Source organism: Oncorhynchus keta, chromosome 35 (genome assembly GCF_023373465.1).
Source record: "Oncorhynchus keta strain PuntledgeMale-10-30-2019 chromosome 35, Oket_V2, whole genome shotgun sequence".
Classification (NCBI taxonomy): Eukaryota; Metazoa; Chordata; class Actinopteri; order Salmoniformes; family Salmonidae; genus Oncorhynchus; species Oncorhynchus keta.
In genome coordinates this window covers 27106988-27126104 of record NC_068455.1, presented here as the reverse complement: position 1 = coordinate 27126104, position 19117 = coordinate 27106988, and the positions used below count along the sequence as shown (strand labels likewise).

At 45.4% G+C, this 19117-nt stretch overlaps 2 protein-coding genes across 4 annotated transcripts in view; one reads left to right on the top strand and one right to left on the bottom strand.

Moving 5' to 3' along the window:
- brf1a (BRF1 RNA polymerase III transcription initiation factor subunit a) overlaps positions 1–19117 on the bottom strand; it is a 71231-nt gene that overhangs the window by 35316 nt on the left and 16798 nt on the right. The window contains exons 6-12 of the mRNA XM_035752126.2: positions 18125–18197; positions 11777–11926; positions 10764–10857; positions 10520–10646; positions 10354–10393; positions 10139–10231; positions 9130–9393 (exon numbers count right to left, since the gene is read on the bottom strand). Of these exons, the coding sequence (XP_035608019.1) occupies positions 9130–9393; positions 10139–10231; positions 10354–10393; positions 10520–10646; positions 10764–10857; positions 11777–11926; positions 18125–18197 (841 nt within the window). The remainder of the gene's footprint in view (positions 1–9129; positions 9394–10138; positions 10232–10353; positions 10394–10519; positions 10647–10763; positions 10858–11776; positions 11927–18124; positions 18198–19117) is intronic.
- Positions 14641–18980, top strand: LOC118368221 (BTB/POZ domain-containing protein 6-B-like). Of its 3 annotated transcripts, none has more exons than XM_035752129.2 (5): positions 14642–14996; positions 15245–15518; positions 15714–15804; positions 15902–16020; positions 16430–18980. In XM_035752129.2, the coding sequence occupies exons 2-5, from the start codon at positions 15334–15336 to the stop codon at positions 17460–17462; spliced, it is 1428 nt and encodes a 475-aa protein (XP_035608022.1). In that variant the 5' UTR covers positions 14642–14996; positions 15245–15333; the 3' UTR covers positions 17463–18980. The 3 variants fall into 3 exon arrangements, with proteins under 3 accessions (XP_035608020.1, XP_035608022.1, XP_035608021.1); XM_035752128.2 differs by having other exon boundaries at positions 14642–15023; XM_035752127.2 differs by having other exon boundaries at positions 14641–15518.

The following is a 19117-nucleotide window of genomic DNA, read 5'->3' as shown; positions in this document are numbered from 1 at the left end:
CTATTCCAACTAAACTACTGAAAGGGCTGCTTCCTGTGCTTGGCCCTCCTATGTTGAACATAATAAACGGCTCTCTATCCAACGGATGTGTAACAAACTCACTAAAAGTGGCAGTAATAAAGCCTCTCTTGAAATAGCCAAACCTTGACCCAGAAAATATAAAAAAACTAAAATCGGCCTATATCGAATCTTCCATTCCTCTCAAAACATTTTGAAAAGGCTGTTGCGCAGCAACTTACTGCCTTCCTGAAGACAAACAATGTATACGGAATGCTTCAGTCTGGTTTTAGACCCCATCATAGCACTGAGACGGCACTTGTGAAGGCGGTAAATGACATTTGAATGGCATCGGACCGAGGCTCTGCATCTGTCCTCATGCTCCTAGACGTTAGTGCTGCTTTTGATACCATCGATCACCACATTCTTTTGGAGAGATTGGAAACCCAAATTGGTCTACACAGACAAGTTCTGGCCTGGTTTAGATCTTATCTGTCGGAAAGATATCAGTTTGTCTCTGTGAATGGTTTGTCCTCTGACAAATCAACTGTAAATTTCGGTGTTCCTCAAGGTTCCGTTTTAGGACCACTATTGTTTTCAATATATATTTTACCTCTTGGGGATGTTATTCGAAAACACAATGTTAACTTTCACTGCTATGCGGATGACACACAGCTGTACATTTCAATGAAACATGGTGAAGCCCCAAAATTGCCCTTGCTAGAAGCATGTGTTTCAGACATAAGGAAGTGGATGGCTGCAAACTTTCTACTTTTAAACTCAGACAAAACAGAGATGCTTGTTCTTGGTCCCAAGAAACAAAGAGATCTTCTGTTGAATCTAACAATTCATCTTAATGGTTGTACAGTCGTCTCAAATAAAACTGTGAAGGACCTCGGCGTTACTCTGGACCCTGGTCTCTCTTTTGAAGAACATATCAAGACCATGTCAAGGACAGCTTTTTTCCCATCTACGTAACATTGCAAAAATCAGAAACCTTCTGTCCAAAAATGATGCAGAAAAATTAATCCATGCTTTTGTCACTTTAGGTTAGACTACTGCAATGCTCTACATTCCGGCTACCCGGATAGAGCACTAAATAAACTTCAGTTGGTGCTAAATACGGCTGCTGGAATCCTGACTAGAACCAAAAGATTTGATCATATTACTCCAGTGCTAGCCTCTCTACACTGGCTTCCTGTCAAAGCGAGGGCTGATTTCAAGGTTTTACTGCTAACCTACAAAGCATTAATTGGGCTTCCTCGTACCTATCTCTCTGATTTGGTCCTGCCGTACATACCTACACGTATGCTACGGTCACAAGACGCAGGCCTCCTAATTGTCCCTAGAATTTCTAAGCAAACAGCTGGAGGCAGGGCTTTCTCCCATAGAGCTCAATTTTTATGGAACGGTCTGCCTACCCATGTCAGAGATGCAAACTCAGTCTCAACCTTTAAGTCTTTACTGAAGACTCATCTCTTCAGTGGGTCATATGATTGAGTGTAGTCTGGCCCAGGAGTGGGAAGGTGAACGGAAAGGCTCTGGAGCAACGAACCGCCCTTGCTGTCTCTGCCTGGCCGGTTCCCCTCTTTCCACATGGGATTCTCTGCCTCTAACCCTATTACAGGGGCTGAGTCACTGGCTTACTGGGGCTCTCTCATGCCGTCCCTGGAAGGGGTGCGCCACCTGAGTGGGTTGATTCACTGATGTGGTCGTCCTGTCTGGGTTGGCGCCCCCCCCTTGGGTTGTGCCAAGGCGGAGGTCTTTGTGGGCTATACTCAGCCTTGTCTCAGGATGGTAAGTTGGTGGTTGAAGATATTCTTCTAGGTGTGGGGGGGCTGTGCTTCGGCACAGTGGGTGGGGTTATATCCTTCCTGTTTGGCCCTGTCCGGGGGTGTCCTCAGATGGGGCCACAGTGTCTCCTGACCCCTCCTGTCTCAGCCTCCAGTATTTATATGCTGCAGTAGTTTATGTGTCGGGGGGCTAGGGTCAGTTTGTTATATCTGGAGTACTTCTCCTGTCCTATTCGGTGTCCTGTGTGATTCTAAGTGTGCGTTCTCTAATTCTCTCCTTCTCTTTTTCTTTCTCTCTCTCGGAGGACCTGAGCCCTAGGACCATGCCCCAGGACTACCTGACATGATGACTCCTTGCTGTCCCCAGTCCACCTGGCCGTGCTGCTGCTCCAGTTTCAACTGTTCTGCCTTATTATTATTATTCGACCATGCTGGTCATTTATGAACATTTTGGCCATGTTCTGTTATAATCTCCACCCGGCACAGCCAGAAGAGGACGGGCCACCCCACAAGCTATTTAGTCATTGTTAGTTTTTTTTTTTAAAACCTGGATAACACTCGCCAGCCCAGCTTCCCTGCCCATCCACCGCTGCCCCCTGGACACTGATCTCTTGGCTACATAGCTGACGCACGCTGGACTGTCCATTAATCACGGTACCCCATTCTGCTTGTTTGTTTATCTGTCGGCCCAGTTGCCTAGTCAACGCCATTTTACCTGCTGTTTGTTGTGCTAGCTGATTAGCCTCACCTACTGTTTTTAGCTAGCTTTCCCAATTCAACACCTGTGATTACTGTATGCCTCGCTGTATGTCTCTCCCAAATGTCAATATGCCTTGTATACTGTTGTTCAGGTTAGTTATCATTGTTTTAGTTCACAATGGAGCCCCTAGATCCACTCTGCATACCCCTGTTACCTCCTTTGTCCCACCCCCCACACATGCGGTGACCTCACCCATTACAACCAGCATGTCCAGAGATACAACCTCTCTCATCATCACCCAGTGCCTGGGCTTACCTCCGCTGTACCCGCACCCCACCATACCCCTGTCTGCGCATTATGCCCTGAATATATTCTACCATGCCCAGAAACCTGCTCCTCTTATCCTCTGCCCCCAACGCTCTAGGCGACCAGTTTTGATAGCCTTTAGCCGCACCCTCATACTACTCCTTCTCTGTTCCGCGGGTGATGTGGAGGTAAACCCAGGCCCTGCATGCCCCCAGGTACCCTCATTTGTTGACTTCTGTGATCGAAAAAGTATTGGTTTTATGCATGTCAACATCAGAAGCCTCCTCCCTAAGTTTGTTTTACTCACTGCTTTAGCACACTCTGCTAACCCTGATGTCCTTGCCGTGTCTGAATCCTGGCTCAGGAAGGCCACCAAAAATTCAGAGATTTCCATACCCAACTATAACATCTTCCGTCAAGATAGAACTGCCAAAGGGGGCGGAGTCGCAGTCTACTGCAGAGATAGCCTGCAAAGTAATGTCATACTTTCCAGGTCCATACCCAAACAGTTTGAACTACTAATTTTGAAAATTACTCTCTCCAGAAACAAGTCTATCACTGTTGCCGCCTGCTACCGACCCCCGTCAGCTCCCAGCTGCGCCCTGGACACCATTTGTGAATTGATCGCCCCCATCTAGCTTCAGAGTTTGTTCTGTTAGGTGACCTAAACTGGGATATGCTTAACACCCCGGCAGTCCTACAATCTAAGCTAGATGCCCTCAATCTCACTCAAATCATCAAGGAACCCACCAGGTACAACCCTAACTCTGTAAACAAGGGCACCCTGATAGACGTCATCCTGACCAACTGGCCCTCCAAATATACCTCCACTGTCTTCAACCAGGATCTCAGCGATCACTGCCTCATCGCCTGTATCCGCCACGGAGCCGCAGTCAAACGACCACCCCTCATCACTGTCAAACGCTCCCTAAAACACTTCTGTGAGCAGGCCTTTCTAATCGACCTGGCCCGTGTATCCTGGAAGGACATTGACCTCATCCCGTCAGTTGAGGATGCCTGGTCATTCTTTAAAAGTAACTTCCTCACCATTTTAGATAAGCATGCTCCGTTCAAAAAATGCAGAACCAAGAACAGATACAGCCCTTGGTTCACTCCAGACCTGACTGCCCTCGACCAGCACAAAAACATCCTGTGGCGGACTGCAATAGCATCGAATAGCCCCGTGATATGCAACTGTTCAGGAAGTCAGGAACCAATACACGCAGTCAGTCAGGAAAGCTAAGGCCAGCTTCTTCAGGCAGAAGTTTGCATCCTGTAGCTCCAACTCCAAAAAGTTCTGGGACACTGTGAAGTCCATGGAGAACAAGAGCACCTCCTCCCAGCTGCCCACTGCACTGAGGCTAGGAAACACGGTCTCCACCGATAAATCCATGATTATCGAAAACTTCAATAAGCACTTCTCAACGGCTGGCCATGCCTTCCGCCTGGCTACTCCAACCTCGGCCAACAGCTCCGCCCCCCGTAGTTCCTCACCCAAGCCTCTCCAGGTTCTCCTTTACCCAAATCCAGATAGCAGATGTTCTGAAAGAGCTGCAAAACCTGGACCCGTACAAATCAGCTGGGCTTGACAATCTGGACCCGCTATTTCTGAAACTATCTGCCGCCATTGTCGCAACCCCTATTACCAGCCTGTTCAACCTCTCTTTCATATCGTCTGAGATCCCCAAGGATTGGAAAGCTGCCGCAGTCATCCCCCTCTTCAAAGGGGGAGACACCCTGGACCCAAACTGCTATAGACCTATATCCATCCTGCCCTGCCTATCTAAGGTCTTGAAAGCCAAGTCAACAAACAGGTCACTGACCATCTCGAATCCCACCGTACCTTCTCCGCTGTGCAATCTGGTTTCCGAGCCGGTCACGGGTGCACCTCAGCCACACTCAAGGTACTAAATGATATCATAACCGCCATCGATAAAAGACAGTACTGTGCAGCCGTCTTCATCGACCTCGCCAAGGCTTTCGACTCTGTCAATCACCATATTCTTATCGGCAGACTCAACAGCCTCGGTTTTTCGGATGACTGCCTTGCCTGGTTCACCAATTACTTTGCAGACAGAGTTCAGTGTGTCAAATCAGAGGGCATGCTGTCCGGTCCTCTGGCAGTCTCTATGGGGGTGCCACAGGGTTCAATTCTCGGGCCGACTCTTTTCTCTGTATATATCAATGATGTTGCTCTTGCTGCGGGCGATTCCCTGATCCACCTCTACGCAGACGACACCATTCTATATACTTTCGGCCCGTCATTGGACACTGTGCTATCCAACCTCCAAACGAGCTTCAATGCCATACAGCACTCCTTCCGTGGCCTCCAACTGCTCTTAAACGCGAGTAAAACCAAATGCATGCTTTTCAACCGATCGCTGCCTGCACCCGCATGCCCGACTAGCATCACCACCCTGGATGGTTCCAACCTTGAATATGTGGACATCTATAAGTACCTAGGTGTCTGGCTAGACTGCAAACTCTCCTTCCAGACTCACATCAAACATCTCCAATCAAAAATCAAATCCAGAGTCGGCTTTCTATTCCGCAACAAAGCCTCCTTCACTCACGCTGCCAAGCTTACCCTAGTAAAACTGACTATCCTACCGATCCGACTTCGGCGATGTCATCTACAAAATGGCTTCCAACACTCTACTCAGCAAACTGGATGCAGTCTATCACAGTGCCATCCGTTTTGTCACTAAAGCACCTTATACCACCCACCACTGCGACTTGTATGCTCTAGTCGGCTGGCCCTCACTACATATTCGTCGCCAGACCCACTGGCTCAGGTCATCTACAAGTCCATGCTAGGTAAAGCTCCGCCTTATCTCAGTTCACTGGTCACGATGGCAACACCCATCCGTAGCACGCGCTCCAGCAGGTGTATCTCACTGATCATCCCTAAAGCCAACACCTCATTTGGCCGCCTTTCGTTCCAGTACTCTGCTGCCTGTGACTGGAGCAATTGCAAAAATCGCTGAAGTTGGAGACTTTTATCTCCCTCTCCAACTTCAAACATCAGCTATCCGAGCAGCTAACCGATCGCTGCAGCTGTACATAGTCTATAGGTAAATAGCTCACCCTTTTTCACCTACCTCATTCCCATACTGTTTTTATACTGTTTTTATTTATTTACTTTTCTGCTCTTTTGCACACCAATATCTCTACCTGTACATGCCCATCTGATCATTTATCACTCCAGTGTTAATCTGCAAAATTGTATTATTCGCCTACCTCCTCATGCCTTTTGCACACATTGTATATAGACTGCCCATTTTTTTCTACTGTGTTATTGACTTGCTAATTGTTTACTCCATGTGTAACTCTGTGTTGTCTGTTCACACTGCTATGCTTTATCTTGGCCAGGTCGCAGTTGCAAATGAGAACTTGTTCTCAACTAGCCTACCTGGTTAAATAAAGGTGAAATAAAAATAAAAATAAAACATAGCCTGGTTCCTCTCTTGGTTTCTTCCTAGGTTTTGGCCTTTCTTGGGAGTTTTTCCTAGCCACCGTGCTTCTACACCTGCATTGCTTGCTGTTTGGGGTTTTAGGCTGGGTTTCTGTACAGCACTTTGAGATATCAGCTGATGTACGAAGGTCTATATAAATACATTTGATTTGATCAGTCAATAAAGCCTTTTGATACATTCATTTGAGAAGCATTATGAACTCAGCAAAAAAAAGAAACGTCCCTTTTTGAGGATCCATCTTTCAAAGATAATTCGTAAAAATCTAAATAACTTCACAGATCTTCATTGTAAAGGGTTTAAACACTGTTTCCCATGTTTGTTCAATGAACCATAAACAATTAATGAACATGAACCTGTGGAACTGTCGTTAAGACACTAACATCTTACAGACGGTAGGCAATTAAGATCACAGTTATGAAAACTTAGGACACTAAAGAGGCCTTTCTACTGACTCTGAAAAACACCAAAAGAAAGATGCCCAGGGTCCCTGCTCATCTGCGTGAACGTGCCTTAGGCATGTTGCAATGGGGCATGAGGACTGCAAATGTGGCCAGGGCAATAAATTGCAATGTCCGTACTGTGAGACGCCTCTACAGGACGGACAGCTGATCGTCCTCACAGTGGCAGACCATGTGTAATAACACCTGCACAGGATCGGTACATCCGGACATATTTTTATTTCACCTCTATTTAACCAGGTAGGCTAGTTGAGAACAAGTTCTCGTTTGCAACTGCGACCTGGCCAAGATAAAGCAAAGCAGTTCGACACAGTTACACTTGGAGTTAAACAAACAATCAATAATACAGTAGAAAAATCTATATACAGCATGTGCAAATGAGGTAGGATAAGAGAGGCAATAAATAGGCCATGGTGAAATAATTACAATATAGCAATTAAACACTGGAATGGTAGGATGTGCAGAAGATGAATGTGCAAGTAGAGATACTGGGGTGCAAAGGAGCAAGGTAAATAAATAAATAAATAAATACAGAATGGGGATGAGGTAGATTGGATGGGCTATTTACAGATGAGCTATGTACAGGTGCAGTGATCTGTAAGCTGCTTTGACAGCTGGTGCTTAAAGTTAGTGAGGGAGGGAGGTAAGAGTCTCCAGCTTCAGAGATTTTTGCAGCTTGTTCCAGTCATTGGCAGCAGAGAATTGGCTTTGGGGGTGACCAGTGAAATATACCTTCTGGAGCGCGTGCTAAGGGTGGGTCCTGCTATGGTGACCAGTGAGCTGCAATAAGGTGGGGTTTTACCTAACAGAGACTTGTAGATGACCAGGAGCCAGTGGGTTTGACGCCGAGTATGAAGCTAGGGCCAGCCAACGAAAGCATACAGGTCGCAGTGGTGGGTAGTATATGGGGCTTTGGTGACTAAACTGATTGCACTGTGATAGACTGCATCCAATTTGTTGAGTAGAGTGTTGGAGGCTATTTTGTACACCACACCTGCGGGACAGGTACAGGATGGCAACAACAACTGCCCAAGTCACACCAGGAACGCACAATCCCTCCATCAGTGCTCAGACTGTCCACAATAGGCTGAGAGAGGCTGGACTGAGGGCTTGTAGGCCTGTTGTAAAGGCAGGTCCTCACCAGACATCACCGGCAACAACGTCTCCTGTGGGCACAAACCCAACGTCGCAGGACCAGACAGGACTGGCAAAAAATGCTCCTTACTGACGAGTCGCGTTGTCGTTTCACCAGGGGTGATGGTTGGATTTGCATTTATCGTCAAAGGAATGAGCGTTACACCCGAGGCCTGTACTCTGGAGCGGGATCGATTTTGAGGCTGAGGGTCCGTCATGGTCTGGCGCGGTGTGTCACAGCATCGTCGGACTGAGCTTGTCGTCATTGCAGGCAATCTCAACGATACGTGTTACAGGGAAGATATCCTCCTCCCTCATGTGGTACCCTTCCGGCAGGATGATCCTTACATGACCCTCCAGCATGACAATGCCACCAGCCATTCTGCGCGTGATTTCCTGCAAGACAGGAATGTCAGTGTTCTGCCATGGCCAGTGAAGAGCCCAGATCTCAATCCTATTGAGCACGTCTGGGACCTGTTGGATAGGAGGGTGAGGGCTAGGGCCATTACAGCCAGAAATGTCCGGAAACTTGCAGGTGCCTTGGTGGAAGAGTGGGGTAACATCTCACAGCAAGAACTGGCAAATCTGGTGCAATCCATGAGGAGGAGATGCACTGCAGTACTTAATGCAGCTGGTGGCCACACCAGATACTGACTGACTTGATTTTCAAACCCCCGTTTGTTCAGGGACACATTATTCAATTTCTGTTAGTCACATGTCTGTGGAACTTGTTCAGTTTATGTCTCAGTTGTTGAATCTTATGTTCATACAAATATTTACACGTTAAATTTGCTGAAAATAAATGCAATTGACAGTGAGAGGACGTTTCTTTTTTTGATGAGTTTATGATTCAAGCCGATGACTCATTTTAAATCACATAATGTTGAGTCTTAAAACCAACCCCATCTAATAATCTATTCTTCTGACAATAGATTATGTTTTGTCCTTAGTGGCTACACTGATCCTTCCATAGAGATTGACTCGGTTTGTTTTGAAACTCATTCCCGTCTATGACTAGATTTTCTTCACCTTCTCTCTACACTCCCCAGATGCCCACTACCATGAAAACCAATCTGCTTCACCACATCAGGACAGAAAGTCAACATTCTCCCCATCCCCCCACACCTTGACATTTCTAGATATGGAGTAGAGGGAGAAGTGAGAGACAGTGGAATATCAAAATTAGGAAGGAGCAGTAAGGAATATTTCCGATGCAAACTAACAGCAGGACAAAAAGCATCTAGACAAGCAACAGGTTTGCTAACCGTTCTCCTTCTCCTCTCCGATGCACTTGCTGATAGACTCTGGGAGGCCGAGGCTGGCTGCGGTGGGCATGGGCCCCAGAAGGGAGGCCAGTGATGGGCCTCTGCGTGGAGGTCTCTCCTCCTGCCCCTCTCCATCCTCCTCTCCAGAGATCACCTGGTCACACAGCTCCTTATTGAGGTGCTGAGCCACAGCCTTTAGCTCCTCGTCCTCCCTCTCCTCCCCATCAGGAAGAGATATTTCATCGTCCTCTTCCTCCTGGGGGCCTAGGAGAGGTGGAGAGAAAGAGCAAGACATCCAAATAAAATTCTATAAATCCTACATGCAATGACATTTCTTAATTAAACTGATAAAAACGAAATGATGCAGAGAACAAGTAAAGAGACTGACATTGCATTTCAAGTCAGATTGATTTAGTCACTGTTGTGGCTGATTATGAGAATAATTCAAACTGTATGACATCTGTGTTTTCAATTAAGTCAAGAGTCCTTCATGTAGTTATGGGTGAATCTATCAACCCGGCTAATGAGACAAAGCACCTTATAAAAGAAGCACCTGGTTTAATTCTACGGTACCATCAAGCTGTCAAAGTATCATCATGACGACAGCCCTCTTAGTGTTGATAAAAGCCCAGTGTGTGTGTGTGTGTTATAATTGTGATTCCCAGGCCAGGCAGAAGAGCAACAGGCCTACATCACGCTGACAGACAGCCAGCCAGCGGCCCCTCTACAGAGGGCGTGCAGAGATTAAGAATGAAATGCAACACAATCAGCTAGGGGGGCACAGATGGTTGGAGGGGGTTTAGCGCATCACAGTTAGATGGCAAATGTGCGTCATCATAACATTCTCATTTGCACTGAGTGAACAAATGTATTTTTTCCCCTGAGTATTTAGATAAATGGAAGTTTCAGGCTCTAGCGACAGACTGGCAGCATAGTGAGATAGGACCCCCTGGGGGGGGATGTAACTAGAGAACTTGCATGGCTGCTGAGCGCGACCCCTGTGTCGTACCAGGTTTTGCACAGGAGGCGTACATCCCTCTCAACTTGGGCCGGCTCTGCTCCAGCTCCATCTCAATCTCATCTTGGTACTCATGGATTTCACCTGTTGAGATAAAATCCAGAAAACTCTGTAAAGTCAGAGTGGAGTCGGCAATCTTTGTACATTTTTTATTATTTTTTTAAAGAGTTGGTTGGCACTTGACTAGAAATTTTTCATAACCGTACCTTGAACATCATCAATCTTCTTCTCCAATTCTTCCTCAAGCTAGAAGGAAAAAAAACTAAATATCAGGGTGTGAATGTAAAACACAGCAGTGCCATATTGAGACAAATCACCAGTTAAAACATAGGACAAGATAAATAAGGTGGTATCCTTCCTGCAGTTCCTCACCAGCTTCATTCTTTTCTTCCTCTGGCCAGCGATGAAAGAGGGCGGGTCACACTCCTGGTCAAGATCCACTTTCATAAATTCCTCAATGGTCAGCTGGCTGGTGGGCGTGTCCTCAAACTCATTCAATCTGAACCATGAGAAGGAAAAGATTCAGCATACTCTTCATATAGATGACGGAGAACATGCCAGGCTAATCCTATTTCATTTGGAAGATGCTGTAATGTGCTTTTCAAGCAGCGCTCACCTCTTTCGTAGTGTGGCCTCGCACACCTTCACGACACTAATGATTTCTTTGATGGTACGGCGGAACTCGTGCATGCGAGCAGCGACCAACAGGGCTGAGAACAAAAACACACACAGGTGAAATACTCCGTCACAGAAACAAACCTTGCCGACAAGTTTAATATCCACATATATTTTCCAATTTACCTACCAATTGTTGTAATATTCACGTTATAATAATCTATTAATGTTGGTAGAACATGTAGCGCTTGCAATGCCAGATTTGTCGTTTCAATTCCCACGAGGGAACAGTGTGAAAATGAATGCACTCACTCTGGATACGAGCGTCTTCTAAATTACTAAAATGTAAATAATCTAAGCCATTAGATAAATCATCAATTCAGTAGTACTGTAACCCATGTTTTATGTAACTGACAGTAGCAAGGTCTGTTTGAAGATGGATGTAAGGTTCTGTTCTTACGCAAGTAGTTTGAATGGTCTTCGTTGTTTCAGTAGCCTGCTTTTAGAAATCCCATGGTCTCTCACACACATTCACTTAATATTGAGTAACAAGTTCTAAAATTCTCTTTCCTCTATGCAAGTGAATCCTCTACATGATTAATGATAAGCAATTCATTCATCTGATATTGCAGCTGAGGAAAAGCAAGAAAGGCAGAAAAGTGGAACCAGGAACATAAATGTCCACATGCCTGGGGAAGTTGGTTCTTCAGTTTCAGGACGTCCTGCCAATAATACATCTAAGCAGGGAGTGTTCTGTTCAGGTCAAGTAAGTAGGGAACAGACATTGTACATTGTCACTAATTGGAGCCTCTGTGGTTACTTATGAGTGTTACCTGTGATTAGGGGGTCACCTATGATCGAAGTTCGCATGATCTGAGCTATGATTACAGATCCCTGTGGTCAGCGATACCAGTTGACATGGTTACCTGTAGTTTCTGTTATTCATGATAAGGACTAGCCTACCTGCGATTGTGGTGGTAACCTGTGGTGTGGTTTACCTGAGCTCATTGTTACCTGCGCCACACAGTCCTGAGGGTCTCCGTCCCGTGTGCATCCAGTCCCTTTTCATCCTCTGCAGCAGTCGCAGTGCTGTCATGGACACCTCATGGTTCTTCTCTCCAAACTCCAGCATGTGGGCAAAGCGAGGGATGTACAGGCAGGGGTCTGGAATGGGAGATTGAGAAACTGAGATCCAACCAGACAAGCAACATTATTATGCTAATATATTAATTGCAGATGTCTAAATGGTGTACAGCAGGGCACTGTTTACAACTCTGTAGACATTGATCAGAAAGAGATGTGTCTTCTTTAATGAAAAAGTCAATATTATTGGATATACTCATATTATTCCCAGTGGAACACATTGTGACCAATAAGGATGAATACTTCTACACTGCATTTGCAATCCAAACTACCTTAACTCCTGTCTTTCCATCATCCGAAGCAAACTAGTGACATTCAATCTCCATCATGTCAATTTAAATGTGTCGTTTCTCCTTTTTATGCACTTTGTGATTATTTTCTGTAATGAAAAGCACTATACAAGTTAAGATTATTACTGTAGAATCAAATGACCCATTTGGCAGTGGCAGAGCCTTCTGTTGGAAAGCTGGAATACATTCAGTTGCCAGACGTTGCATATAAAAATGCCATGAATAGAGCTGACATGATTCCTTATTCTACTTGTCAGGGAGGGATATTTTTCTCTACAAAGAAATAGGCTATATCTGAACGTTCCAAAACGTTGCATCCTGCTGAATGCACTCCGGGTAGAGCAGGCTGCTGGTAATAGGATATGGTAGGAGCCCAACCCCCATCTCCAAATCTAACATGTCTCCTGGGCTGGCTCTAGTCAAGTCTCTACAAAGCAACCTTCAGGAACGGTCCCCTCTAATCTAACGCGCCAACATTCAGCCAAGGTAAACAGAAGTGCGGTCTTCTGCTGTCAAAGCTTTTGCTCGTGGCTTGCATCCAGAGGAAATAAAGTGGTGCGGCTGATGTTACTTAAACGATGCAAAACAGGATCAAACAAAGCTCAACTAATTCTGCATCAAACTTTCTCATTTCTGATGAGTGGAGATATTACAAAAGTAAACCAATCGGACATTAAATTACGAATGGTTTAAATCCAAATTAAGCAGTGATTACGCATAGGCTATAAATCGGTCATTTAAATACATGTATCATTTACATCAGAAACAAGGACGTGGATATATATTTTTTTGAGTTGGAAATAGAAACAATATTTTCAACTAAGAGTTTGTGCGATCTCAGTCCGATGCTTAATGTCCATATTTGTACTTCGCATTGAATTAATGCTGCATTCGTAACCAAGTGGGAATTGACCATATAGGACAGTAACATTTCAATAGAAAAATCCTCCAACTGGTAATTACTAGTTGAGAACTCGTCTATCATCCTGAGCTCCCACTTCTCCTACATGCTAACATCACCTACTAAGGAAATTAGCTTGCACGCCTCCAACTCAATCATCAAGTTTGCGGACGACACTACAGTGGTAGGTTTGATTACCAACAACGACGAGACGGCCTACAGGGACCCTCAGAGCGTGGTGTCAGGAAAATAACCTCACACTCAACGTCAACAAAACAAAGGAAATGATTGTAGACTTCAGGCAACAGCAGAGGGAGCACCCCCCTATCCACATCGACGGGACAGTAGTGGAGAGGGTAGTAAGTTTTAAGTTCCTCGGCGTACACATCATGGACAAACTGAATTGGTCCACCCACACAGACAGCGTTGTGAAGAAGGCGCAGCAGCGCCTCTTCAACCTCAGTAGGAGGCTGAAGAAGTTTGGCTTGTCACCAAAAACACTCACAAACTTCTACAGATGCACAATCGAGAGCATCCTGTCGGGCTATATCACCGCCTGGTACGGCAACTGCTCCGCCCACAACCGTAAGGCTCTCCAGAGGATAGTGAGGTCTGCACAACGCATCACCGGGGGCAAACTACCTGCCCTCCAGGACACCGACACCACCCGATGTCACAGGAAGGCCATAAAGATCATCAAGGACAACAACCACCCGAGCCACTGCCTGTTCACCCCGCTATCATCCAGAAGGCGAGGTCAGTACAGGTGCATCAAAGCAGGGACCGAGAGACTGAAAAACAGCTTCTATCTCAAGGCCATTAGACTGTTAAACAGCCACCAATAACATTGAGTGGCTGCTGCCAACATACTGACATACAACACCAGCCACTTTAATAATGGAAATTGATGTAAAAAATGTATCCCTCGCCACTTTAAACAATTCCACTTAATATAATGTTTACATACCCTATATTACTCATCTCATATGTATATACTGTACTCGATACCATCTACTGCATCTTGCATATGCCGTTCTGTACCATCACTCATTCATACATCTTTATGTACATATTCTTTATCCCTTTAAACTTGTGTGTATAAGGTAGTAGTTGTGGAATTGTTAGGTTAGATTACTCGTTGGTTATTACTGCATTGTCGGAACTAGAAGCACAAGCATTTCGCTACACTCGCATTAACATCTGCTGTGACAAATCAAATTTGAGCTTGATAACAGCATTTTCAGCAGTTAAATACAACAAAACATTTATACAAACCAATCTATTAATATGGTATTTTAACTCTAATTTGTTTACAAACACGATAGGTGTACTTTCAGTTCATGGTTTATATTGCTTGTTGGCCATTAGCCAATTGGCGTTTCTCAATTACTTCATAGCACGTGAATGCATCCAACTGGTATTTACGACTTCACAACTGGTAAATTACCACCTCCCACTTAGTTACAAACGCAGCATTAGCGAGAGCTGGTCAGAGGTTTGGAGGAGGCGCTTCTGACGTTGACGGTATGCGTAAATCTGATTTGTTGTTGGCAGCGAGCTGGGCGTCCGAGATGATTATATCAAATAAATAAATAAAAATTCACTGCAACTAAAACGCCAGACCCGACAAATTACAATTCACATCGTATCCACACATCAGCTAAGGAGGAACCCGCGCATTTTCCTCGTTGATAAGTAGCTTTTGGAGAAAAACATCTGCCAGGATTTGCGCAGGAAAACAGCGAACTCCAAGCGAGCAACGATGATCTGTATTTACCATCAGCACAAAAAAGGGAAACAATACGTTTCGGGGAGAGCTCAGTGGCAATAGAGGATGAAATGAGAAAGGAGTATACTGCTTGATCTTGTTATACAACCTCAATCACTGGACGGATATTTTGTATGTTTCTCTTACAATTGATTCGGGGTTCGTAAGACTCTTTAATCGCTGAATTTATGCAATATTTGCATCGAAAGGTCACGATTTGTGTATCAATTGTCAACGCAGATTAATAGTAGATCCTGGAGTTCGTGGTTTATTTTTAGGGAAAGGGCCAACGCTTTGTGTGCCGATGCCAACGGCAGATTGCAGGTTGCTCCATCATGGTCGGATCATGAAGTGTCTGACTTTTTTACTCTTACTTCCAGAAACACTGAAAAAGTCTAAAACGACTGGGAAACACACAAGCAGGTTACCAGTATGCTATGAGATTCTAACCCTGTCCTTGAAGAAGAAGATGGCTGCAGAACTGTACCCTGCGACCAACAACGGTACTACGGTGACCGGCACTGACAAGAAAAGCAATGTGCAGGTCACCCAGTCAACAACCACTGCAACAACACCAACCACCCAGCAAAACATAAACAACAACAACGTCGAACCTCCAAGCTGGCAGTCCTCGCACCCCACGCTACGGGAGAGGTACTCAGTTTCTTACTTATATCAAATTATTTCGATTTAGTTCAAATATGGCTATTGTAAACCAAGTCAATGTCCATAATTGGAATCACACTTTATAATGCTCCATTGTGTAGGGCAGGTTATAATGTCTTGCAAAAGCCTTTTATGGAATAGCCCAAGTTGTCATATCTTATTGACACATTTCCTCCCTTCTAGGAACGCCTTGATGTTCAACAATGAACTCATGGCCGATATCCATTTCATTGTTGGTCCCTTCGGTGAATCTAAGAAAGTGCCAGCGCACAAGGTAAGCTCCCTCTCTATTTGGAGAAATAAGTTGACTTTTCTGAACCATCACGCCTATGATGAGTGACTAATCATGTGTCCGTTTTCTTTCCCTCCAGTATGTGCTGGCAGTGGGTAGCTCGGTCTTCTGTGCCATGTTTTACGGGGATCTTGCAGAGGAATCGTCCGAAATCCATATCCCAGATGTAGAACCTGCTGCTTTTCTAATTCTGCTGAAGTAAGCCACTCACTCCTCATATTAAACATGACCAGCACAATGTCATTTCAAAATAAATTCAAAGCAAGACAAGTGCCAAAATGCTAGATCAAAGGGCACGGGGAGCACTGTAGAGAACTGTAATTGCTTGTTTCTTTGCTCTTTGTTCATCTTGAAACATTTCTCATTCAAAGCCAATGATTTACCCAGAAGGAATAAGCAGTCTAGAGGATAATTACTTTTTTGTTGATACTATAACAATTCGTCATCCACGCCAATGCAATGAAACGTTGCTGCTTTTTATCCACTTGGGAGAATAGTGGATAGTGGATTTCCTAGAAGGAATAGCCGTCATGAATTCTCCACGTGCTGATTTGCCTTCTTTACTAAACTAGAATCTCATTCTATTCCTCCAATTTGTCCCCTTCAGGTACATGTACAGTGATGCAATAGACCTGGAGGCTGACACCGTGCTGGCCACCCTGTACGCTGCCAAGAAGTACATTGTACCCGCCCTGGCCAAGGCCTGCGTCAGCTTCCTGGAGACTAGCCTGGAGGCCAAGAACGCCTGTGTGCTGCTGTCCCAGAGCCGTCTGTTTGAGGAGCCTGAGCTGACACGGCGCTGCTGGGAGGTGATTGATGCGCAGGCAGAGCTGGCCCTGGGCTCAGAGGGCTTCTGTGAGATTGACCTGCAGACCCTGGAGATCATTCTGCAGAGAGAGACCCTCAACACCAAGGAGGTGGTGGTCTTTGATGCTGTCATGAGTTGGGCCACAGCAGAGTGTAAGAGGCAAGGATTGGGAGAAACCACCCGCAACAAGAGATCTGTCCTGGGTAAGGCACTCTACCTGGTGCGCATCCCCACTATGACCCTGGAAGAGTTTGCTGATGGGGCAGCCCAATCAGACATCCTGACACTGGAGGAGACGCATGACGTCTTCCTGTGGTACACAGCGGCCACCAAGCCCAAATTGGACTTCCCACTGGCACAGAGGCAGGGCCTGGCACCCCAGAAGTGCCACCGCTTCCAGTCGTCAGCCTACCGGAGCAACCAGTGGCGCTACAGGGGCCGCTGTGACAGCATCCAGTTCGCAGTGGACAAGCGGATCTTTATTGCTGGACTGGGCCTGTACGGGTCAAGTGGTGGGAAGGCAGAGTACAGTGTCAAGATTGAACTGAAGCGTCAACGGGTGACCCTAGCACAGAACCTGACCAAGTTTGTATCGGACGGATCAAGCAGTACATTTTCTGTATGGTTTGAAAACCCGGTTCAGGTGGAGCAGGATGTCTTCTATACGGTGAGTGCCGTGCTGGACGGGAATGAGCTGAGCTATTTCGGCCAGGAGGGCATGACAGAGGTACAGTGTGGAAAAGTGACATTTCAGTTCCAGTGCTCCTCGGACAGTACCAACGGGACTGGGGTGCAGGGAGGACAGATCCCAGAGCTGGTATTCTATGCATAAACTGAACTGGTCATAACGGACAAGTAGAGGACATATGGACCGTACATCCATGTGTTTAAGCCTTCTAAATAATGTAGCATTAAGACAACGGTATGTCACTAAACAAAATACTATTTTTAAGTGAAGGAATGCTGTTATTTATTTTAAACGTATTTTAATTATTAACTGCAAAAAGCAGTCCCTTGTAAAAAGTCGTATTGCACTTGTGGACAGCCTCTGCAATGTTTTTTTTGTACATAAAGTACGGTTATATGGTTTGCAGCTTGATGCTGATCAATCCTGATGTTCTGTGCGAGAGCTTATGAACCTGCAGAAAATCATAAAAGTTATGCGAGATAAGCCACAGATGTTGCTGCTCATCATTATATAACTCGCTTGCATGTGTAAAAAATTTTTGAGGGGTTATTTTGTTGTTAGAGCACCCTCTAGGTACACAGATGAGTGCTACAGGCAGGTTGGTAAAAGTGATGTGGTCAAACCTTCATGACGCCTTTGTTGGAGCAAAGTCACTAATTTGACCACTTTTAATAAGTGGTAAATAAGTTTGGTTCTCAGTAGCAAGACAACACTTAAAACAACAGCATTTCTCCAAAAAAGACATTCAACAGTATGGTTCTTTGTTTACAATAACACAGGGAGTATTGCAGGGAGACGGTAGGTACCTATGGCGGGGGCATTGATGCAGAGCTCTCTGGCCAGGACTAAGAAGGTTCTACCCAGGACGTAAACATTTACCTGAGGGAGGGAAAAGAGAATTAAGAGCAGAAATACAGGAGGGTAGTGCAACTTTCACTGAAACCCACCCTGTCAAGTCCACAATGTCCTCATAACATGATCCAGAGTTACTTAACAATTGAGTAGCTCGTGATCAAATCTGGTCTAGTAAGTGTAACTCAATGCTAAACTGGCGTACACTATCTAGAAAGCCCACCGATTCTCCAGAACAGGGGCAGACTAAAGCTCTAGTTTGATCTCCGACCATCTCATTCTTTCCGGCTAACGCTCCAGACCTTCGGGCAGCGTTTCCCAAACAAGACCTGGGGCCCACCCTGGGTGCAGGTTTTGGTTCTTAACCCTAGCACTACACAGCAGATTCATAGCTTGATGAGTTGATGGGAGGTGAGTCACAATGCCTTCCCGTGGGAGAGGAGGGCAGTGATCACTAGGCCTGGGTGGGGCACCACAAACTGGATTTGTGGAATATCTACCCATAGCACACTGATCATTGACCGGATAGCACACTCCTACCCTTCAAATACCAGGGGGTAGGGTCAGCTCTTCCAAGGACAGCTGAGAGCATAAAAATACAACTGACCAGCTGTGTCTGAGAAATGTCCTTCCACCCCAACACTGACTTTATACACAGAAAAAAATGTGGGCCTATATTTATACAGTCCTTGGCTTTAGTTAAAAAGCTCAACATACTGCATAAGCCAACTTCCATCTTGTTGGATGTTATATCATGGTCAGTGTGGGATTGTGTATACTTAAAAAATAAAAAGAAACATCCTTGATGTATCGGACTGTTCAATTATATTTCAGAAGAGGTTTGTATTAATAAAACATATTTAAAAAAGGGCTAAATGTCAACGTCGTGATGCAAACACTCAGCGAGTTGAAAAAAAGATGGAGAAAAATTAGTGTAGGCCTACTCA